At 35.5% G+C, this 25,380-nt stretch overlaps 1 protein-coding gene across 7 annotated transcripts in view; it reads right to left on the bottom strand.

Moving 5' to 3' along the window:
- The window catches only part of RELN (reelin), a 559,409-nt gene that overhangs the window by 256,605 nt on the left and 277,424 nt on the right, over nt 1-25,380 (bottom strand). For all 7 annotated transcript variants that reach the window (XM_002751683.6, XM_002751684.6, XM_078343077.1 and 4 more), the window contains 3 exons: nt 23,955-24,033; nt 10,189-10,285; nt 5,012-5,063 (listed from right to left, as the gene is read on the bottom strand). In XM_002751683.6, the coding sequence (XP_002751729.4) occupies nt 5,012-5,063; nt 10,189-10,285; nt 23,955-24,033 (228 nt within the window). The remainder of the gene's footprint in view (nt 1-5,011; nt 5,064-10,188; nt 10,286-23,954; nt 24,034-25,380) is intronic.

Genomic DNA, 25,380 nt, shown 5'->3' on the forward strand with positions numbered 1-25,380 from the left:
CCCCTCCAATGCCTTGCCTATGTTCACTCTGCCTTCTCACCTGAAAAACCTTTCTCTGTCCTTTCAAGTGACTCAGGTTGTTGGCAGGGATTCTCCTTGCTAAGAAGCCTTCATGAAGGATCTCGTTAGGCCCTGCCACCCTGGGACCTATATACAGACCCACTCTGTTTACAAAAATGCCACTTTCTGGAGATTTATGCTCTGTATGTACTCAGTGCCTTCTACTACATTGTTAAGTGCTATAAAAATGTTCTGTTTTCTTACTTATTTTGTTTTCCCAGAGTTAAAGCCAGCTCAAACAAATATTCAGTAAAATTTTGTTAATTGAATGATTGACAAAAAGGACTACCAGCATTTCCTTTGGACCCTCAACCCTGCCTGAGAGAGCAGAGTTCAAAGGTATCTGTAAGATAACACTTTGCAAGGGCGCCATCTCAAATTTCTCCTCCTATCCCAGAGGAAATCTAAAGGAAGCAGGTAAACACCGCTAAGGCTACAACCATAAATTTTACAAGTTGAATCTAATGAATCAAGAGAGATGGTAGCAAATTGATGCCTCAGCACAGAAATGGATACGAGATCTTTCATTGGAATGGAAAAATGAAAAGTTCTCCCAAGAATATTTTAGGACACTTTCCAAGATGATTTAGCTACAGATAATATGATAAATTTCATCTTGCAGAACTGTATTTTCAGGATTCTTTAACCTTAAAAATCATTTGGTTAAGACAGGTAATATTTATGTATGTATGCGTATGTGTGTGCATATGTATATATGTATATATATACACATGTATCTAACCCATATATAATATATACATTATATACACATTAGATATACACATTGATGTGTATATATATATATATATATATATATACTGTAATATATGTATATATTGTGTATACATTTGTGTGTGTGTGTGTGTCTGAAAGAATTGAGACAGCATTGCTAAACACTGGCATGATGGAGTTTATTTGAGACACCCTTTAATAATTCAAGCAATTTTTGTATGAGGGACTTGGGAGTCTGTGGGGCAGTTGGGGCCCCACAGGGTCGTGGGGTGTCTCTCATGCTGTGTTGAGGTGCAGGATCCGAGAAGTAAAGAGACAGGACACTGAAGAACTGGTGAAGAGCCTCTGGACTCAGGGAGCCATGTCACCTGTGAGCAGAGATCAGCGTTGGCTCCCCCAATTCCCAAGACCATCTGTATTTATTAGTTACAAGCAGGGGGCAGGGTTGTGAGTGAGGTCATCATCAATAGGCTTAGTAGTAGGGCATAAATAATCACGGGAGTCACAAGCAAGGGGACCATCCCATTATGTCACCTGGGCTGAGAGGTGGGCCGTGCCGTGTGCAGTAGTAGAGGGTCGTTACAGAAAAGGGGTCCATCCTCACTAGGTCACCGAGGCAAGGAAGTGGGCTATGTGCAACAGGTGTTGCATGCAACACTTCTTATCTGGGGATTGGAGACTTCAAAGGATTTCTAATAGAAGGATACTATAAGCTTAATGCAGTGGGAACTGACAAACTTGTGCTCTTCTCTTAAGATATTTATGGGAGGATGATTTGAGCTAGCACAGAAGTGAGAAAAGACTGACAGGGTATACAGCCACCGTGACTGGTCACACCAGAGGGGTTCTTCTCCCTGTTACTTCCAGGATCTCAGGCCTGTGGCCTACTTTCCACAGAAACTGGGTGCAAGGTACTACAACTCCTTTATCAGGAGGAGAGGCTCTTGCTCCAAGCCTGCCATACAGCGTATGCCCTTTCAGGCAGGGACACCACTGCCTGGATCTTCGGTTCTTGTCCTGGTCTGGCTGTTTTTCCATGTACTGCTTCTGTTCTGTGACTGCTCTAGGCATTCCTCCTACTACAAACTACTATATGGTTACATAGAAGGATTATATAAATCAGCACTAAGTGTGTCGGTATACCTCCGACTACAATACCTATGATCATATAGAAAGATTATATAGAACTAAGAAGATATAAGTATTAAGTATGATTATATAAACTAGACATATGTAAGCAGTAAGTTATACTTCAAGCACTAATTCTATAAACTAATATATAATTATATATGCAGGATTATATAAAGGAAACAGCTGAGCAATAACACTGTAAACTAAGATATTCTTCAGGCACTGGTTGTGCCTGGGGTCTGGACAATTCTCCTTCCTCGGTGCCCGTGGGGGGTGTTACCCACAGGAGTCTTTGGATGATGTTTGTTATACAACTGAAAATGTTTACAAGAGCAATATGAAAGTATCAACACAATAATTTCTCCAATTGTGGTTATATATGCCCAATTATGAACACAATTCACCACTTAGGCCGTAAATAATGATGGAACTTCCTAGAAAACTGCTTAAATCATTGTGTTATACAGTGAATATTTAACATTTAATATCCTAAAGGAATTCCGAGGAGTGACACTAAAACTAACTGAACATATGTAACCATATTATTAATACAGATTTAAAGAATTCGACAGTATGCAAGGAAATGTAAATGTTGAATTGTTAACATATAGTTTTTATAACTTAATGCTAATATAATTTTTGAACTGAGTATAAATAAAATGGCTATTATGGTGGCTATTAGATTGGTTGGATTCATTTTAATTGCTATTCTGGTATTTGTTTACTACGGATAAACACAATTACGACATTTCTAGAATTTGTGAGTGTGCCTCAGTCTGCCCTCATATCACAAAAGTAAACAGAATAATGTCACATACTCATACCTCATAAACATCCATATAAACAAACGTTAATGAGATATACAAAACCATTTCTGGAAAGTTTTGCCCATATACCGTACTCACCACACACCTTACAACAAACGGTTTGCTACTGCACTGTTTCTTTGCCACCCAGACTCTTCTTGGTTCCCCCAGTTTTTTTACACTCAAAATGTAGTAAGTAAATGCACAAATGAAGTGTATAAACAATAAATTATAATTTCTTTGACTAAATATGTTCCATTTCATTCCTAAGGATATATTAAAATTTCACTTTTGATTCTAAAACTGCCACCTGAAAATATTTATAAATGTATTTTTAGTTATAAACTTGAGATCTTTTTCTCATTTTCTTCCTTCCTCTTTCCTTCCTCCCCTCCTTTATCTTCTCCCTTGCCATCTCTCTCTCATTCCCAATTCTACTACTCTTCCAGTCTTCCAGCAGTATTCCAATCTGTGCTTTAAATAGCACAAGCTGGCCTGGTGGGCTACAGCTTGTGGAGAGAACAGGGGCTCTTGTTAAGTCCCATGTTCGTGTCTACGCCTGAGACCTTAGCCCTGGTGCTTGCTCTGGGTTTTGAGTCTTAGGTACTAAACCTTGCATTCTCTGATTAACTTCTCTTCCTGGTCCTTTTTCATCAACTCTATTGTATTGATACAAATGAAAGGCAAGGGAATAGAGAATCTACACCATATTAGCAGTATACTATTTTTCCCTTTAATAAAGAATAATTTTTCCCTTTAATAAAAAATAATTTGATTGGTGTAGGAGCTCTCCTTTTTTGAATAATGTACAGATAATATTAGAATTAGGAGACAAATATTTTAAAATTGTTTCTCTTGTGTTCTTTTATTGCTTAAAGACAATATCTGAAACTAATGTTCATTTCTCTAACAAAAAGGAAGAACAAGTACTCAGAATACTGATACATTATTAACCATTATTCAGCTTATTTTTATGTTAATAGCTTAATTAATCTAAACACACTTGTTCTGATTAAGAGGCTTTAAGTTGCCTGTCATGCCACAGTTTAAAATATTTGTTTTTGTAGTACCATAACTCTTTAAAAATATATTTTTTTCTGATTATAAAACATCATGTGCTTGCTACAGAAGAGTTAGGATACACTTGTTAATAAATCAAAGAAAACTCTCTCATCAAAAAACCATTATTTTTGTTTTCACTAACACTTTACTTATGATCACACATGGACTTCTGAACTGTCGGTAAATTGTTGTAGGTAATACTGTCAATTGGAGAAGAAAATAATGTAATCAGGTGATTTCACATAGTACCTCCTACACAGGCTGAAAGGAGGCACACTGATGAAAAAGTGATAAATACATGACTTGAAGAAAACTGCTCTTTGGCCAAATCAAACACAGTGGGCTCCTGGCTATAGAACACGGACTTGCAATTTGGAATAAAAGGCTCCTGAGGGAATAGTCCTTTCACTAATGGTGGACCTCCTAAGATACGGAAGCGACTGGAGGAAGCTGTCCTGAGCATGGCTGGTAGACATCTGCAATTCTCATGCCAGAGGGAATGGCCAGGAGTGGGTGTCTTTCTTATGGGATCTAGGCCCCATCAGAAGACAGCATCTTTCTTCCCCTAGAACATTTCCTTTGTAAATTTATACAAGTTTTTAATAAATATATACCCTTGAAAAATAAAATGGAAGGTAATAGAATAGACCACAAAACTGCAAACACTTGATCAAAAGGCACCTTATTTTACTGAATGCTTTAGGTGGGACTTTTAGCTCTAAAACAAAAGCAGTTAAACACTGCCAGATACAGATATTTTAAAAAATTATCTGTGTTTGAACTTAAAATAGATTATTCATGCCAAACATGAAGTCTTAATTGGTTACTTTTGGTTACCAATAACTATCTCTCTCACTAGCAGTTAGAGCTCAGGAAATGGAACATATTTCAATCTTAATCTGAGCAAAATATAACTTGCTAGGTAATCCTGCTATAATACAATAAGCCAATGTATGCAAAATACATATGTAAATCATTTTAAGATGTTTTGAATTATCTGCAATATTTTTAATACTACTCACTGCTAGAGAGATGTGAGAAAAGAATGTAACATTTAAAAATATTTATTTCACTTTAAAAATGTTGCAGATTATTTACTGCAAAGCTAAGATTTACTATTCTGTAAATCTAAAAGCATCTGGCATTATAATCCTGATTGCACACTATCTTTAAAGCAAACATTTCCAAGTTAAATTGTTATAATTGCTAAAAACACTTACCAATCGAAAATTGGAGGACAGAAGCTGTTGTTGTATTAAGGCTTGTGGTAATCTAGAGAGAAAGAATATATAAAAATAAGACAAGATAGAAAGAGAGGAGAAAGAGGAGAAAGATGCTGGGAGAGGGGTGGGGAGGGGAAGAGGTAAAAAAGAGGAAAGAAGAAATCCATTAACAGAAGTTGCATTTATCTGGTTGTTGGTTCATTTTATCAATGTGTCTGAACACAGATCTGTTTCTTATTCCCCTGTGTAAAATGAAGCAGTAAAATTCTGACTTAGGGACGGATAGCATATTTCTCAGTGTCCTTTCATAAACTGTTTTTAGTGGAATCCAGCAGGTTATCTGGTGAAGGCATTTAACAAAGCTCCTCTCTACTCATTCTACCATCTCCCCTCCATCCTAACATATCAGTAGATCTGGGACCCAAAAAGAATGTAGCAAAAAGCCTACTGAACAAAAACTGGGAGATAAATTAAGAACAAATGAGTAGAATAAAATTATTTTGAAAAGGAAATATAACTACAATAGCTAAAGGTTGTAGGCTTTCTTTGTGGAGGGGTGTAATAAAATGATATAAAATTGATTGTAATAATGGTTCCACAACTTTGTAAATAAACCCAAAACCTTGAACTATATACTTTAAATTAAAGGATGTAGAATCTGTGGATTATTTCTCAATAAAACTGTTACCAAAAAAAATAAAGAAAAGAAATAGAATTATGGACCTAGAAATAGTCTTCCAACATGTTTCTGCTACTTTTTCTTAGTTTCATGAAGAAGCATGCTTAAGAAAAATTTCCCCCTTCTGAAAGAGAAATGGTGCCTCTGTAATTTTAACATTTTATTTATTTATTCTTTAGAGCAGTGGCTTTGACCCATACCAGCTCAAATGAGATAAGCATTAATGTTCTCATTTTGTTGGGTTCTGAAACTCTGAAGATTACAATATAGGACATTTCAGTGACTCCACCCTTTGCAACAGAAAATGGGTAACTCTTTTCACTGTGTCAGAGGCAGCAGGCTGTCTCACTTTTGTTTCTTATCTGTCTTAATAACATCTTTAGACATATCCCTGCACTTTGTTAGCCCCATGTGATAATTCCACAAATGCAGAAGGGTCAAGTGCTATATAATTCATGAACAGCCATAGGAAATGAGTGAACAAGCCTCTTGCTCTGTTGAAATTCAGTTGAGATGTGAAGACTGAAAGATTGGATGCATGTGAATATCAAAATATCTGCATCATGACTTGGAGAGATGACTGAATGTGTGCTTTAACTACATGGCTATAAACCTATTGCTAATGCATTAAATATACTGAAGAGTCTTAGATACTTATCCCATTGGTGTAATAATGATGTTTGTGTCACCTACTTGATCAAGGTCCACAAGCTGTGACCTCTGCTAGTGAACAGAAAGTTGTGTGAAATATCGTCAAATTTCAAATTACATGTGCTAATTGAGGGTGACCCTACAGTTTGATTAGTCACTTATTCTACTTTTTTTCATCAGGGACTGGTAGAATGGTTGGCTCTCATTTCTTTACTTTTACCCATTCTTTTATTAGTAAAATATTAGCTACAAGAAAGAACAGGAAAGATGAGGGAATAAAAAGAAGCACTGCTTATGAAATCAATTCTGAAATCTATTCATCTATATTTATACTTGAGTATTATAAATATAAATTATACCTAGATTTATAATTGGGTATTACAAATTATTAATCTTGAGTTCAAATATGAGTTATTAAGCCTTTATACATGATATTCTGAAAACAAAAGGGGCCCTTAAAGAGCTTTTGATAAATAATATATATAATAACTATGAATGTCTGATAGATTAACTTCTTCTTACCAAATCTCACTCTCTTAAATTATTAAATACACTCAAAACTATAGAAAATTAGTATGATAACTAAATGAATCTGAAGAAATCACTGTAGGCTGAGGCTGTTCATTCTGCACTTTTTCTCTAAAATTTTTTATTGGGTTTGACATTGTTTTAGTCCAAACTCACCCTTGTAATTAAAATGCATTTCCAAATATGTGAGAATAATTCAGTAAATAGGCCCAGCAAAGCTCATGCCTGCAATCCCAGCACTTTGGGATGCCAAGGCAGTAGGACTGCTTGAACCCAGGAGTTCAAGACCAGCCTAGGCAACATAGGGAGACCGAGTCTCTACAAAGAATTAAAAAGAAATTGGCTGGGTGTGGTGGTGCATGCCTGTAGTCCCAGCTACTTGGGAGGCTGAGGTGGGAGGATGAGGCCAGAGGATCACCCGAGCCCAGGAGGTCAGGGCAGCAGTGAGCCATGATGGTGCCCCTGCACACCAGCCTAGGTGACAGAGTGAGACCTTGTCTTAAAAAATAATAGTAATAATTTAGTAAATAATTTCTTTTTTTTTAAAAAAGGAGTGTATCATAACTCATTACATTTTAAATTCTGAGAGCACATTTTTCTTTAAAGAAGTAAATGAATTCCTTTTTACCTTTATTTTATACTAGCAAAATGAATAAAGTTCAGGGTCACTACCTGAAATACAGAGACTTCACTGGGTTAAATAAAAACCAGTGAGGGGTACACAGCACAGCAGTAAAAGAAGCAAAAACTTGTGCTATGTCCAGGTAAACATTAACTGCCACCTCTGACTAATGTCTCCTGAAATGAAATGGCTATTTAACTATATTCACAAAATGGAGATGCTCTTTTTTTAGCATTTTAAAAGATAAAGCTTAGCCTACTAAGGTTCTTTGCTTGCAGTTCTTTTTCTTACAACTTCAGTAAGAATGGGCTTTATGAAAAATAAGAAGGCACACTGTTTAAAAAGTGATGTTTGGGGGTTGATATTTCATTAGTCCTCATGCACAATAATTTTGACTGCATTCAGTCATAATGTACCATGCAAATGTTAGGATTTCAGCAAATATTGAATATAATGTTAACTGAAAACCAAATTCCTCACTTTTCATTTGATTGATCTGCTTCTATAAACACAACTTGGGTACAATATATATTTTTGCTTTGGGGACACCAATAGAGTATAAAAATTATGAAAAATTAGAAGTTAGTATAAAATGTGGACATCATTGCCATCATTCTCAATGTTTTATTTTATTCCTTTTGAATATCACCATGCAAATTTATCTTAGGAAAATATTTATAATGGAAATACAAAAACTAGACACTTTCTCATTTCTCAGAGGAAGATAATTATTTTGAATATTTTCCTTTTAGTTGAAAGGTTAAACCCACATTAATTATAAAACACAGCTCAAAATTAGCCCATTAGATATATCAACTCTAATGCTAAATAAACAGGGATATAGTGAAATGATCAGGATTAAATATACATGGGATTAAATAGATACTTCAGTTTATGCTATAAAAATATTAATTTTGGCATTATATTCTCAGATTTTTTTTTTTTTTTTTTTTTTTTGAGGCGGAGTTTCATTCTTGTTACCCAGGCTGAAGTGCAATGGCGCGATTGTGGCTCACCGCAACCTCCGCCTCCTGGGTTCAGGCAATTCTCCTGCCTCAGCCTCCCGAGTAGCTGGGATTACAGGCACGCGCCACCGTGCCCAGCTCATTTTTTTTTTGTATTTTTAGTAGAGACGGGGTTCCACCATGTTGACCAGGATGGTCTCGATCTAAAGTGCTGGGATTACAGGCGTGAGCCACCGCACCCGGCCTATATTCTTAGATATTTTTATTTCCTATTAATCAGTGAAAACAAAAATAACTTGTCAAGCATTTCCAGGAATATTACTAAATGAGACACCTTCTAAAATAGGCATTTAGTGTAAGCTAAATTAACTACAGTAAAAAAATTAATTCTGTGCTAAGGTTTATAGATAATTAATTCTGTCATGGTATATTATTTAAAATGTACCAGCAAATCTATTTTTTCAAGAAAAACTTCACCACCAGAATCATACTTGTCTGCAGGAATATTATAGCACCTTGTGAGGCTTGAATTATGAGCACCTATTATTTTAATTTGCATCCAATTAATTCTGTTTGTATTGTAATTTCAACTAAAAATCCCTCAATTCATCAATGTTCTGAAGCTTGTATCTTTAACAAATTAAATGTATCTATTGCCATGAAAGGGGTATTTAAGCAGCATAAAATAAGAACCATCTTACAATTAATTGGCTTTCACATTTTGATAACGAAATCTTCTTTTAATTGCCCATCTAGGTACCCACCCCCACCGCCATTTACACTGGAAGCCAGTCTTTTGACAACTTTTAAAGTTAATGATTTTGAAACACAATTGTTACATAAGGCTGAAAACTACAACCTGTTGCTAGCCCTCTGCAAAGGAAGAAGTTCCAAATAAAAGAACAAGAATTGAAGCCCAAGGTGAAAAGCAGGAAAGTAAAGCATAAGAGATAGTACAAGAAGAGTATCAGGGACAAAGGAATTGAACCAGGATATAACTTAACAATTGCTTTTGTATTATTTTTCAAGAAGGTAAAATGAAAGTAGTCTTCAGGCAAGTAAGAATTACCAAGTCAACAGAAAAAGGGCTCATTAGCCACGTGATCATGGCCAGTAGTTCCACTTCGTTCAATTTAGAATGCTTATGTTTCATTTTACATACAATTTGGCAAGCAAAAGCTACTACTAATAAGCCTAAAGTAAAGGAAAATAATCTGCTTCTAAGTAATTTGACATAAACCAAAATTTTAAAAAATGGTTTATTCAGTAGGCTTTTCATTTAAAGGAAAATCCATCAGGTTCCTCTATGGCTATTGGCTAAAATTTTAAAATAATGTGATAAAACTGAACACCCAACAGTTTTAACTTCAAAGGAGAAAATAAGGACAATTTTAAGATCATGGCTTTATAGCAGAACTTAGAAGGTCATAAATTATTTATTATGGATATCACAGCAAATACTCATATTTTTAAAAAGTCATCTAATCATAGTGATGCACCATGTTTAACGAGATCCATTGATGTTGCCAATTTTATTACTGAATTATTTATTTTTACATCTGAAAATAGGCCACAGAATCACCCTTCCTAATTTTAAGATGTTTGTAATAGGACTCATAAATCATATTTGAATTTGAATTTTAAGAGCATAAGAAAAGCTTCTGTTGGTAAAAAAAAAAACTCAGTAAATACTATAATGGAATAACGTACATAAATAGCACATACTTACCAGTTCTCGTGGACCATATGGCTCACAGAAGGTGACAGCATTGCCATGCATAATTGCACCACACTGTTCTCCAGTCTCACAGTTGTTACACTCAACCCTGCAGGAACACAGAACACATCTCCAGTCTGAGAACTAAGTAGCACAGGTGGTTTACTGCTCAGGTAAGAAAAGATGTAATAGTTATTGTCACTCAGCTCAAATCACCATTTCGAGGAAAGTAGGGGTATTTTGTATTATGTAAAGGTTAAGAAGACCTGGAACCAGAAAGACTTGAATGTAAATCTCAATTCTTTCAGTTACTTATAGTGGTGGGCAAGTTACTTAACCTTCCAAAGTTTCGGTTTCCTCACCTGTAAGATGAGGATAACAATACTGACCTAAATCTAACATAGTTATTGTGAGGATGAAATGAAATATTATAGTTAAAACAGAGTACAGAACCAATGTCATAGGAGGTATTTAATGAAAGATGATATTATAATCAATAATAATATATATAATATACGTGTCCAATACAAGGATGCTTTCAAGTATTAAGTACAAGTAGAGTGGCCAGGCGTGAAGGCTCACACCTGTAGTCCCAGCACTTTGGGAGGTCAAGGTGGGCAGATCATGAGGTCAGGAGATCGACACCATCCTGGCTAACACGATTAAACCCAGTCTTTACTAAAAATACAAAAATTAGCTGGGGATAGTGGCGTGTGCCTGTAGTCCCAGCTACTCGGGAGGCTGAAGCAGGAGAATTGCTCGGACCTGGGAGGTGGAGGTTGCAGTGAGCGGAGATCGCGCCACTGGACTCCAGCCTGGTGACAGAGAACGACTGTCTCAAAAAAAAAAAAAAAAAAAAAAAAAAAGGCAGAGTAATATCCACTTATATAAAAACTTGTATCTCTGAAATTAAAAATATGTTTTATACATTTTAGACATTTTTCTTTGAAGCTATGCTTAGTAAACTTGTATCTCTGAAATTAAAAAGATGTTTTGTACATTTTAAACATTTTTTTGGAGTTATGGTTAGTGTAAATGTTTAAAATAAATGTCCTCAAACAAATCTGCATGTATATATTTCATAGTGCTAAAAATAATGAAATCAGATTGTATTTAATCCACTATTAGTATGATATACACACAAATTCTAATTCAAGCTAACTTTGGATACTGAGCTATTATGCTAACCTTGCAAACAATGTAATTAGCTGCTATCTTTATTACTATAAAATGAAGTGGTTATTAAAATCTTAGGACAGGATCTCAAAAATAAATTTATTCATATCTCTGTCTAATAGAGATTGAAGATATGTGTATTCTGGATTTGACCTTGTCTATTTACAGTAACATTTATAATTTTCTGCATTTTGACATTTCAACCTACAATCATTACATTGCTAACATGTAGAAAGAGTTATGTTTCCCCGTCTGAACCTCAAACCACATGAGAGCTGTATTTCATGCAGAAAGAACATTTTCAAAGACTTTCACATTCCAGGTGCCAAACATTGCAGAAAGGGCACTATGCCCTTTGTTTAGGAGATTATTGTATTATGCCCTTTCAGCCGTTTGTTAATTTTAGAGAAAAGAAATAGGAACTCCCATCCAAATAGGAAGAAGACAAAGTGTGGAAGGAGCCCATAAAACCAAGAGGCAGAAACACTCTAAGTCAAAACTTGACAAAGAAATGAAACTACTTCCTGTATGTTTACTGCGTGGATTATATGATATTATTTTAATCTTTGAGCTGTGTTATCACATAAAAGATCAACAGTGGCAAGTGTTTTTAATATATTTTAGTAAAAAACATGAACATTTTTGATACAGAATTTGAAATATTAGTATATCATAGCATCACAACTCTTAGGAGGTTCAAATCTTTCCTTGGTTACTGTGAAGCAAGATTCTAATAAAATGTCCTTGACATTAGAAGAGACACAGCCGTAGCTTCATAAGGACAACAAACCTGTCTCTTGTTCATCATTTATGGCATGTTCCTTTGGGACACATCATATTCCAGAAATATTTTTTGAATAAATAAATGAATATAAGACAACTTTATAAATATAACCATTTAAAAAGTCTGAGGTCTAAAGGACTTAAAATAGTGCCTGGCACATAGTAAGTACATGATGTAAGTGTTAGCTGTGATTATTGCCATGAATTTCTACCATTTCATCTACTCCAAAACTTTATTTTAGGTTTTTTTCCCCCCTTAGAGACTGTATTATGCAAATGACATATTACTATTTTTCTAGTTTTTTAAACTGATTGTGACTGTAACAAAAATATCGTAAAGTAGCACAAAATTTGCAGTAGGCTTCTTACTTTAGTGAGAGATGAAGATTATTTGGCTTCCAAGTCATTGTGAAATGGCCTAACAGAAACATCAACTTTGAGAGAAAAAAAAGTAAAAGGAAGTTCAAACCTCACAATAGCTATCTGCCATTTGTCTCTAGTGACTCTAGACTAAAACTGTCATTGCTGATGTGAAATTTGAGGCCTGCTGTTTGAACTTTTATAGCAATCATGTTGCATGTAAATATTGCTCAGCAGTTTCCAAATCAACTATATAACAAGAAAATATCTATCTATAATATATGAATTACAGGCCCCCTCCTTCCATAGTTTCACTTCAACAGAATTCAGATAGAAACTGGATAACTGTATGAAAGTGATGGCTGACAGCCTGGAATTAGAGAACCAGTAACTAGATGACAGATGTTTGATGTCTTTGGGGAATCACTTCTATGTTGTGGAATAGCAGGGGTTAAAAAACAATAAACACAAGAGAAAAGAAAACAGATGCAGCTATTCTTCCCATTGAACTCAAAAACCCTGCAGACTCTTCTCTTCTTCATTGTGCTTTGTATCTCCAGAAATGTTTAATAAATTTAAAAAGGCATTGGTAAACTCACTGAAGAAACTAAAAGATATATAATTATCAGATATTACCCACTGTGTGGCTGTTACCTCCAGACACAATGGCTTCACCAAGGACTGTTGGGAAAAAATCTGTCAGATTTCTGCCAAGGTTTTTAAAATGTCCTTTACTTGAGTTTCTCACAGTCTCACTGGGTTTGCCAACATAATTTATTTTAATTTACCCTGAATGGCCATCTCTCTAGAAGGTCAAATCCAACCCTCTCTTACATGCCAGTGGTGTTATTTATTCATCCATCATTTATTAATTCATCCTTTTATTTAACAAACTTAGGTTGAGGGCTCATAGGCACTGCACTAAGCTTTAGTGATACAAGGACCAATCAAACACATGTCATTTTCTTCTAGCAGCTTAAGTTTCAAATGGAAAGACAGATAAGTAAACAGTTATGATAGAGGCTGCCATTGCAATGATAGCTATTTATTGCATTCTATATGTATCAGATACTGTAATGCCTCTTAATCTCTCTCTAAGACAGTTACCAGTGTCTTACTTTACTAATAAGAAAAATTTAGCTTCAGAGAGGTTAGGCATTTGCTCAAGGTCTCACAGTCATGAAGTTCCAATTTGAACCTAGAATCTGTAATTTGGACCTAGAACTTACTAACTCCAACACCCGTGACACTTGTCATTACTCTTCACTCATAACAGGAACACACACTAGTTGTGAAGGTACCTAATGCAGAGATTGGGGAAGGAAGAGAAAGCTTCCAAAGGAGATGGTCCCAAAACTGGTCCTGAATGAGAAATAGGAGTTACTCAAGCATGGGAGAAAGATGAGGGTGTGATAGGGCACATGGAATGCAGAAATTATGACACAGCTGAACTGTTAGTTCAATGGGTCAGTATGACTGGAGCCATATTGGTTCATGCAGAAAGGCAGCACAGGGTGCAGCTAGAAAGTGGCAACCAGCTCACAAAGGTTTCACGCACTGTTTACTAAGTGATAAGTGCTGATAGAAGCTCTGCAAACAATGCCTCGATTAATTGATACAAAATCCTCTCCTATTCTTTATCTCCACTTAGAGGATGCTAGAACTGGGATTTAGAAACATTAAATTATTGTCCAAGGTTATGCAGCTAGTTAATTGCAGAACTGGGAGATAATCTAATTATTTTGTTTCCAAAGTCATGAGGCAAATCCAACATTTAGAAAAATTACTATAGCAAATGATGGGCTGGAGGTAGAAAAGACTGGGGGCTACTACTCAAATAAGATATAATAGTGCCTTGAAATAAGGTGGGGATAGAGCAAAGTGGACACACTCCACTGCTCTCTAAAAACCTAACGTGAGCCACATTTGCTATTTTCTACTTCTAATGGCTGTATTAAAAAGAAACAAATGGATTAACTTTAACATGTTTTATTTAACTTAATATATTCAAATTATATTTTTACACGTAAGAAATATAAATATTATTAATCACACTGTTTACATTTTAAAATACTGTCTTCAAATTGTGGAGTGTGGCCGGGTGTGGTAGCTCACACCTGTAATCCTAGAACTTTGGGAGGCCAAGGTGAGCGGATCACGAGGTCAAGAGACTGAGACCATCCTGGCCAACATGGTGAAACCCCGTCTCTACTAAAAATACAAAAATTAGCTGGGCATAGTGGCACATGCCTGTAGTCCCAGCTACTCAGGAGGCTGAGGCAGGAGAATTGTTTCAACCCAGGAGACCGAAAGGTTTCAGTGAGCCAAGATCGCGCCACTGCACTCCAGCCTGGCACCTGGTGACAGAGCGAGACCCCGTCTCAAAAAAACGAAAAGAAAAAGAACAAAAATTGTGGAGTGTGTTCTATATTTACAGCATATCTCGATTCAGACTAGTCACATTTCAGGTAACTAGTGACTACCATGTTGGATAATACAACTCTAGAGAATTAGAGGGCTTAGAAATTGCCTGCTTTTACGTGACCAAACATGAAACTTGGAGATAATCAGCTGAACTTTCAGAAAAAGGAGATTGGGACTGATATGAGAGTTTAGGATCTAGTTGAAATCACGGGAGTGCGTATCTTTAGGGGCCTGGGGGGAAGGGAAGATATACAAAGTAAGAAGAGAAAAGGTCCGAGAATGAATCCCTGAAAAACAATCAGACTGCCCATGGTCTGGTTTCTAGAAAGCTCTAACCATCATCATCATCCTTTGGTGTGTATCAATCCAAGTGTATCTCCATTTACTTCTCCATGATAATTGGTGGTGGGGTTCATTTCTATCCACGTTCTTAACCAATCTGTGCTGCCCATTAAGGTGATCTTCCTAATATTTTTTTTCTATCATTCATGTTTTGTACAACTACACATATGAATGTTGTTATGATACAGGGAAAGAGAAATCATAATTTCATGATAAACACAATGGTCCTGATGGAGACCAGGCAAGACGGTACAGAGAGCAACTGGTGATCATGGCTTCCAAGAAGAGAATAGTGATCCATGTCAGAAAGACCAGGTGAATTTTAAAAACCTACAGGTATAAATAAACATAAAAAGTCCAAGAAAATAAATTCCTGGCTCACCCCAGAATTTGAAACAATACTTAAATGCCTAAGTGCTCTTTCAGTTGTATCCTCCTCACTTTCTCAGAATGCCTTTGTGTCTAATAATTTAACTTGGTTGAGTGGAGTTAGGTATTTAACCCCAAAAATGTTCCCTATGAAGATCACAAGTAATCTGAAATGCTACTCTTCCTTTATGGAAAAGTTCTATGAGTTCCTAAGAACTAGGATTCTATCTGCTGGATAATGACTGGTTCTTTAGGCTCAGTGCAAACAAAAACAAAAATAAAAACTGCTGTTGTTTATTGCCGACATGTAAATCTGTAACCTCACCGTTAAACGTTTCCTACTTTCTTATTTTCTCAGGAATATGTTGGGCTTTATGAAGTTAGGTAACATATTCTTCAGAGATTTGTAGGAATAAGGACGTTTTCAATAATCCTAGTTAAAAAGACTTTTGTTGTTTAATTTGAAAAGGAATCTAATCTCCCAGCCTAAGGATTAGAAATGAATTGCTTTTCTGCTTAATAGTAAAAGTAATACTAAATGTTTCTCTAAACTAAGAACACTTTTCCCCTTTTATATTTCTCAATATGAAAAATAAAACATAAGAATCTGACAAGTACCTTGGCACATTATATAGACTGTCCACCTCAAAAATATACTTTGACATGAACAATATTATTAAAAGATATTTTAAGGAAAATACCAGCAATCCTTAAAAGCCATTAAAAGCTTGAACTTATTAAACCTTTTCTGAACCAATTTATCACATGCTTAGTTTCCGCATGAAGCTTATCTATTACCGGAGTTTACAGATCATCAAGTTAGAGGGGACTTGAAATATCACTGCATCTCATCACTCTCTCATGATGATGAAGCAGAACTAGAATTCAGGTTGCCTGATTTCTTGTCCAGTATTGTTCCCACTCTGCTTAATGCAGCCAGTGAGGGAAAAAAGTCCAATTCTATAAAAAATTGTGTATTTCAAGGAATGTTTGTCATTTTTATTGTGAAAATTTATTTTGAAAATTTACAATAACTTTTCTTAAAAATTGTTTTTTCATTTCTAGGATAAACATTTTTTTTGTTTTGCTGATAAAAATGTACAAAAACTAGAGAGATGAATGGAATTCATCAAAAAACATTAAGAGTGAATTGACTGAAGTACATGACAATCAAATTCAGTACCCCTTTGGCTACATATATCCTTAGATAATTCATCACGATCATTTTATATGCATACTCTCTCTCTCTTTTTTTTTTTTTAGTAACAAAAACATAAGAGAATCAGTAAATATAAACACTGTTACTTGCTGACCAAAAAAACTAGGATCAAACCACAAACATAAAAGAAAAAGAAATGCTTTGAACCAGGGTTTTGTCTTCCACTGTAACAAGCTCCTTGGGCAGACTGCAAGATTGTTATTTTGGTATCAGTTCTCTATTTTTTGTTATTTATTATTTGGGTGGCTGTTTTTGTCATTGGACAAAGAATTACATGTGATGGTAGTTTTGAGCAGTACAGAGTATAGTTCTGAAGATATAATTGGGCTTTTAAATCCTGATTTTTAAATTATTAGGCATGAAGATATGCTCAACCACTAATTCGTCGGGCACAGAGGAGGATAAAGTAAAAGGTCCTTGTAGTCTGGGGTCTGCACATAGCAGTGACTTGGAAGGACTCTCAGGAGGCAGGAAAGAGGAGGAGGATGAATGAGAAAATTGAGCTACTTTGCACAACCAGAGATTTATGAATCGTTGTTGGTGACATCATTCTGATAACAATAAATAAATAACTGAAATACTATTTTCTCAAGAGCAGTCTAATGGCATGACTCATTCTTTTTAGATCACAATGAAATCACTCAGTCTTTAGTCAGGCACTCTGCTGAAGCAAGTTAATCACCTGGAGACTCACTGACAATCAGTTATCATCAAATTCTCATTTGAGATACATGTCATTTGTCCCCAAGACCGAGTACATCATATTATCTCTCCATAATGGATTGCCTCTGAAGGGGTCAGTGTCTGAAGATCAGCTCCACCAGAAGCAATGTGGCATTCTATAAATGCTTGCATTTCTGAGCTGCATTCACCAGCACTTCTGAATGGAGATATTAAGATAATTTTAACTTTTGTTCTCATTATTTAAAGGTTCCTTAAAACTGAAAAAAGAAAAGGAAAGTTCCTTGTAATTTCCTGACCCAAAGATAATGTGTCTAAACCCCCAGGTACAGATCACATTGCCTGTGCTAACAAGAATATGAGGTGTGAGCTTGCAAAGCCAGGCCAGAACAAAGACTGGTGAATTCACCAAAGTAAATGAGACCTTGCTGACCATTTGGCATCTGGGCTGTGAGCTGACTTATTCTGAGACATTAGAACTCTTTGTACCTTTCATTCAAACATCCACAACCAGATACTCAACTTCTGACCATATTTTACTACAGAGATAATGTTTTATAATGAGGAAGGCATGACCATTATACTTGTAAGCAATTTACATGATCCTTTTCAAGAAATCAAAGATCAAGCTCAGTTTTAAAAATCCTAATCTCTTTGTAAATATGGAATCTTTTTAGAGAAACAGCAAGGAAAGTTCATTGTATAAGACTGAGAATAATACTGCCTTCAACTATGTCATGTCTTTTTTCTAAGGAGCTAACACATACTGTAAATGTGAAAATGACAAACTCCATTTATAGCTCATTCTTTCTCATTACTTTTCACTGAGGAAGGTAAGATAACTCGTCTTATTTCACTAGGGAGTTAAAAAAATTTGATCATTAACAGGTACGAATGACAAACGTTATTTGGGTTAAAAATAACACCTCTAAAATCTTACTACTGCACACAATATTCTGACCTCCTACTATGGTAAATTCCACAACGTGCTGCTTGAAGAAATATTTTCTTACTTGTTTCAAATGTACTTGACATTTCATTCCTTTGAGCGATCTCTTGTTTTTGTCACCTAAACCAGAATTTAAAAAGGAAGTAATAAACCTCTAGATTCACACCTTATTGTATTAGTTGGACACCCCCTGGTTAACTTTCTGTTGCTGATGAAGCTTTCTGCTGGAGCAATTACATCATGATAGGAAAAGAGGGAAGGAGGGGGAGGAAGTTAGAGAGGAAAGTTAGAGGAGAGTTTTGTAGTAAGAGAAAAAAGTCATTAACAAAAGAGAAGAAAAGTAAAATAGTAGAAAGCAGTAAAGAATCAAGAGGGAGGAGGTCAGAGAAAAAGTAGAGAAAGATTCACATATGATCAGAATAGTGAACCATTAAACTCTAAATATTAAATTATAATTCCACATCCAGAAAATGCACAGATATACTAGAGGTTCTGGCAAGGGTATGTCATCAGAGAAAATATTTATTGTGTCTGATTTTTTTCCATCTATTCACTATCTTCTGTAGCCACTTGATCTTGAGAAAATGAAAGGTTTATGCTCCCTTTCACCAGCACCGTCTTTCCGGCTTACTGCCCAAGGGCATGTTGGACACTGAGCAAAGTGGAGATACTGTTATCCAATTTATTTCTCAGTTGTTTGTTCATCAGTCTTACTTCTTTCTGATTACCTAGAAACTCCACTTACATTGTGGTTGTCACCCTTGGCTACTAAATGGAGGAGTCCTCTTTGTTTTTTTATGATTTATGGCATGGGGGTTGTCCGAGATACTAATGAACTATAAAGTGGTTTTACTGCTTGCTTGACTTCTTTTCATTTATGGGTTAAGCTATTATTAAATAAAGCTCCAGCTAGTATAATTCATCCCTCATTTAAAATCTCAGTATTTTTATATTCTTTGTTCAGACAATTATTTTTCTTAAAGGAATGTTAGTAAGCCAAATCACCAATCTCTTTCCTTATTTCATACTAATTGCTCCAACTAATTAGTATTTTCAAGAAGATACCAGATGCATTAGAGTCTGTGATCTCTATTTCCCCCATCCTGTAATACTGTCATTTACATATGAAAAGGGAAATGTTCTAGTCTTTTCTTGATTCTAGCAATCCAATGCAATGCCAACCATGGCTTTAGCTTCCTTTTCTGTAAATTATGGGCCTTTCAGTATCATTACCCAACTGATGGAGGTCTTCTCGTACCACAGGATCTCAAACAACTTTATATGTGGCTTTCTTGATGGTTTTGGCATCACAACCCAGTCATCTAAGATGCTCTTTCTGTGGAGTAACTCTTGTTCTTCCCTGATCTCTGCTGAGTAGGGCATCTTTGCTATTACTACTGTTCTATCATTGTGCTGGAGGGGAATCATCTGTTGTCATCTAGTTGCCATTTATCATTGTGTTTTTTAATAGTTCCACATTTCCCACTAGAACATCAGAGCCTGGTGATATTAGAGCTCTGGATGCCTTCTGTGATCTTCAGAAAACAAGCATGAAAGGGATAACTTAAGTAAAACAAAGATCCTCTCTAACTTTGTAATTGCTTGGAGGGTAAAGACACTTCTCAAGAAAACTAGAATCCATTCATGTTTCAGTTCCTTTGCAGTCTCTCTTCCTCTGTGTCAAGTTATGAATCAGAAATATCTCCTATGTCTTATTTTTTTCATTGCCTTTTTTATTCTTATTGAAATTTTTACTGAGGAAAATTTACACACAGTGGGATACACAAATCTATGTAACCCACACTCCTCAAAATACACAACATGATCATCACACCGGAGAGACTGGGGACCAGAGGTGCATCCTCATGCTACCTTCTGCCTTCATGCCAATAAGACATCTGAAACTAAGGTCAAAATCAAGAAAAAATAGAACAGGACAAGCTACAGTTGACTGAAATTAAGTTTCCACTAACAGAGTAGGAGGAGGACAATATAAAGAAATTAGGTTTGGTTATGGAAGAATAAAGAAAGTTTTATTTCTCTGATATTCAAGTTTGTGGACAGAATTCCTAACTGCTACACTTGTGTAAGCATAAATGATCTCCAGAAGGACTCACAGAAACTATTACCCAAGCTGTTGACTCTGGAGAAAGAATATAGGTCTAGTGTGGGAAGTAGGCTTATGTTTTACTACTTATATTTTTGGATTATTTGAACTTTTTACCACGTAAAATTTTAAATTTTAAAATCATTTCAAATAAACTTAACACAAAGTATATTGTGTACATTAAAAATTTTCTTATGTCTATTCCAACTGCCATCAAAACCTTCGAAGAGTGACTTAGCTCATGTTACCTTCATTCATAATCATATTATTTTATGTTCCTTTTTAGGTACAGTCATTGGTACATGAGATAAACTTGGATACTAAAGAATGCTGTGAAATGGAATGAAAAGTTGACTTCATTAGGTGAACTTAATGGAATATACATTGTGAGTGTTTTAAGTTTTAAACTGACCTACCTCTCCAATATTGTTCAGATGTAACTAGTTTCTCAATTTCCCTTTTGCTTAGCTATAAGTAGTATAGAGTAAATAATTCATACAAAGCTTTTAGAATCCCAGGGGAGAAATATGCTCATATAAGTAGCACATTTTTTCTTCTGAGACAAATTATTTGGTGGTATATTGAGTTATGAGAATTCGGCTAAACACAGCATACCCAGGCACTTTGCTTCTATCTGGTGATGTGTGGCAATGACATAAGGATCGTGTTAGTCACAGGATTCTCTCCTCCACATTGCCACAAAGCTGCACTGGGTTTCTGATTCTTCTCTGGGGTAAAGAGAATCAAAGGCATTATTATAAGGGACAAAACTCATGTGACAAAACATGTAGCAAGAAAACAGAAGCTTTAGGAGAGTTAAACTGCCTTATCAGGTTCCAAAACAAAGTGGGGCTTTTTTACTCTATTGGAAATATTTCATGAGGATATCTGATTTTGCTAGATGCTTGTTTCTGACTTTTGGAAGTTTACATTGACTTCTAAGGGGATCAAGAAATCTAACATCTTCTTTTTCTCTCCTTTATGAAGGAGGGAATGCTGTAATGCTATTTTCATCAATATATATTCCATATATCTTATAATATAAATACATTTAATTTGGCACTTGTTTTTTATGAAAATTCAATAAATGAAGACTTGAGGACTTAGCTTAAGATTAGTTAAATAATAATGTTTTGATCATGTCTGGGCTTAGAAGAAGACAAACAGTCCAACATACAAATACATCACAAAAGAAAGAAAAGGAGGATGGGAGAGAAAGGGTGGGTGAGGAGGTGTAAAAGTGGGATGGAAAAAGAGAAGAGAGAGGAGAGGGAAAGGGAGAAGAAAGGGAAGGAAAAAGACAGGGAGGGAGGGAAAGCGAAAGGAAGGGAGAGAGGGAACTGATTATGTATTGAGCACCTCCAATACACCAGACCTCTTCATACTGAAACTTTGAAACAACGCTGCAGGAAATATTTGCCTACTTTTACTGCACAGAACTAGAGCTCAGAAAAGTAAAGCAGCTTTTTGCTTTTCTCAAGGTATCCAGCTGGCAAGTGGCTTGGTCAAGAGTCAAAAGAGATTAGTCTGATATCAGGGCTCCTGCCACCTTTTGTTTAACACAACAGTCATCTCTTAAATGATGGGAGTTTCACAGTTTCCTACTCCCACCTTTTTTTTTTTTTTTTTTTAATCTTAAAGAGGCTAATGAAGGAGACTGTGAGCAATAATGGATAAGAAAAAATGACTCCAATCCAAAGCATATTTGATAAAAGACAGAAGGACTTGGCTTTTAAAGATAAAAGGATTTTTTTTGAAGTAGGAAAAAACTTATTTTTTTTTAAAGGTAGGAAAACCCATAGCTTAAGTAAAAGAGACATAAAATCCATAACTTTGGTCAAGAAAGCATCTATCAGATCAGTCATGAAAATGGGTGAAGAAAAATCAATCACATTTTATTGATTTAAAAAACAACAGAATTTACACCACATAACAGTCACATTTTGTATTTGTCAAGAAAACTCACTGAAGAAAATGAATCAGCTTAACAGAAATGAATCTTCCCTGAAAGAAATAAATCATTTGATAACATCTATATTAATGGAATATAAAAAGGCAAAATATCAGGAGAAGTAAAAAACTCTTCCTGGGTAAAAGTGGTACTTAGAAAGGTTTTTATCGGCCTCTTATTAATAAAGATTTTCAATTTATTTTAAGAAAAATTATTTAAGGAAGCAGAGTTCAATGGATAAACTGTTTCTTTAAATGGCATATAAATTATAAGACTTTACGACTAGACTTTCTGGCTAGCCTGATAATATTTTTTCTATATTTATACTATACAGATTTATATTTCTTTCTAGAAAAGAAATAAAAATTTCTTATGTAATATTGAAGGCTCAACACTCTACTTACATGTCATCTTCAACTCTCAGGTCAACTTTCTCCAAGAAACTCCCACCAGAGTCATCTCTCCTTTCTTTGAAACCCCTCTAGTATGTTATCTGTTCCCCTTTGTCACATTTAAGGATTGCTATCCTGCATTACAAGCTTTTAAAAATGTGGTTTTGGTGTCTTCTCTACTAAACCATTTGTCACTTGAGAGAATCATACCTCTTTTTAATTTACTATAAAAATAAAATGATTATTGTTCGATATTTGCTAAAAAGTGAAAATAAAACAGAAGTAAGTATCATATGCTGAATGATTATTTTCTTTTTAGTCTTGAGTGTTGTATTGACTGAACTTCGTTTACATTAGAGCTTCAATTTATCTTGAACTCTTCTGTCCAAACAAATGTATACATTCAGTATAACAGAAAATCCAAATTCAGATATTGTTCCAAATTATGTAGAATGGGTTTTATTGTAACTCTGGGTCAATAGATCCATTTTTCAAAGTGAGCAAAAATGTGACAAATTGCCAACAAATTCATTCATCCATTTATGTATTAGACAAGTTTTTAATGAGTGAGTTTTGTTTCATTTTTTATTTGTCCTCAAAAGTCTCACAGTTAAACAGCTTTTGAAGGAGAGACTGGAGTATACATAATGAGTTGAACCAATAATTTAGAAATTATTTGGAAGTATGAGTCAAATCATTTGTCATTTCAGATAAACCATTTTCCTTCTTTCACTTCGAATAAATGAAATTCTTAGACATATTATAGCATATAAAGATACTGTAAAACTGAAAAAAATCTAACCACACCCATGGCTTTGAGGAGCACCTGGATTCAGTTCTTAAAGAAGTCCAGTAATAGGCATTATATGCAGTCTACATTAAGCCCATTTCCATAGTTTAACAAGTCTCACTGATACCTTAGCACTAAAGATCAATTTAATTTTAAGTAACTGCTCCTTAAGGGAGCAGTCAGCATCATTTGTTGCATTAAGCAAACCAAAGTGAGGTATGTTCCTGTAACTTACCATATATTTGGATTTAATTGCAGTTGGTGGTAGGAGTCGAAGTCATCTCGTAGGATAACGCTGTCACTATGTATTTCAGCTAAAAGAAAAAGGAAGTGTTGATGAAAGAAATACACTACGACAGCATATTTAACTACACTCAAGTGTCAATGCATTGTATTTGTGAAGAATAATGTATTGCAAAACTAAATTTTAAATGAGCAGTTGATTATATTTGCTTTGTCCCTCAAACTACTAAGGGACAAGGGTAAAAGGCTCACTGTTTAGACATCTAGAAGCTGGGAAAACCAAAAAACCCCAAAAAGAAACCTGCCAGGCAGAGGAGGCAGGAAGGTCCAAGTCAGTACCGACCTACAAGAAAAGGGATACAAGACTTGTCTCCCATTGATATGGCTTGGCTGTGTCCCTACTCAAATTTCATCTTGAACTGTAATTCCCATAATCTCCACATATCATGGGAGTGACCCGGTAGGAGGTAACTGAATCATGGGGGCAGTTACTCTCATGCTCTTCTTGTGATAGTGAGTGAGTTCTTATGAGAGTTGATGGCTTTTTTTTTTTTCACACAGAGTCTTGCTCTGTTGCCCAGGCTGGAGTGCAGTGGCATGATCTTGGCTCACTGCAATCTTTGACTCCTGGGTTCAAGTGATTCTCCTATCTCAGCCTCCCGAGTAGCTGGGATTACAGGTGCCCACCACCATGCCTGGCTAATTTTTGTATTTTTAGTAGAGATGGCGTTTAGTAGAGATGGGTCAGGTTGAACTCCTGACCTCAAGTGATCCACCTGCCTCGGCCTCCCAAAGGGCTGGGATAACAGGCATGAGCCACCTGGCCGAGATCTGAAGGTTTTATAAGGGGCATTTCTCCCTTTTGATTGGCACTTCTTGCTGACACCATGTGAAGAAGGATGTGTTTGCTTCCCCTTCTGCCATGATTATAAGTTTCCTAAGGCCTTCTCAGCCATGCTGAGCTGTGAGTCAATTAAACCTCTTTCCTTTATAAATTACCCAGTCTTGGGTATGTCTTTATTAGTAGCGTGAGAATGGACTAATACACCCATATTTCCACATATACTGATCCATGGCTTCCAAGATGTTGCCTGTGGCTTCCAAGACTCACTTTAAAGCATGGAATTGGATAGAACATTCTGGCAATTTATTGTCAGCTAAAGTTGCTGCAAACTACTGATCCATTTTATCTTTTCTTTCATACTATGTTTCTTGCCCTGGCTTGCTTTCTCTCCTCTATATTCACTCATTTTGTTATTGAAAGTGTGTCAATTTGTTAACTTTTTTTCCTCTTTCAGAACTACATAAATCATCTATATGAATAAGTAAAATTCCCAAATAAAATCAGTTTAGAAGTCAGGAGGAATGCCAGGGAGCCATATATGGTTTTAGACATATTATCACTACATTTGAGATAT

Source organism: Callithrix jacchus, chromosome 11, assembly GCF_049354715.1.
Source record: "Callithrix jacchus isolate 240 chromosome 11, calJac240_pri, whole genome shotgun sequence".
NCBI lineage: Eukaryota > Metazoa > Chordata > Mammalia > Primates > Cebidae > Callithrix > Callithrix jacchus.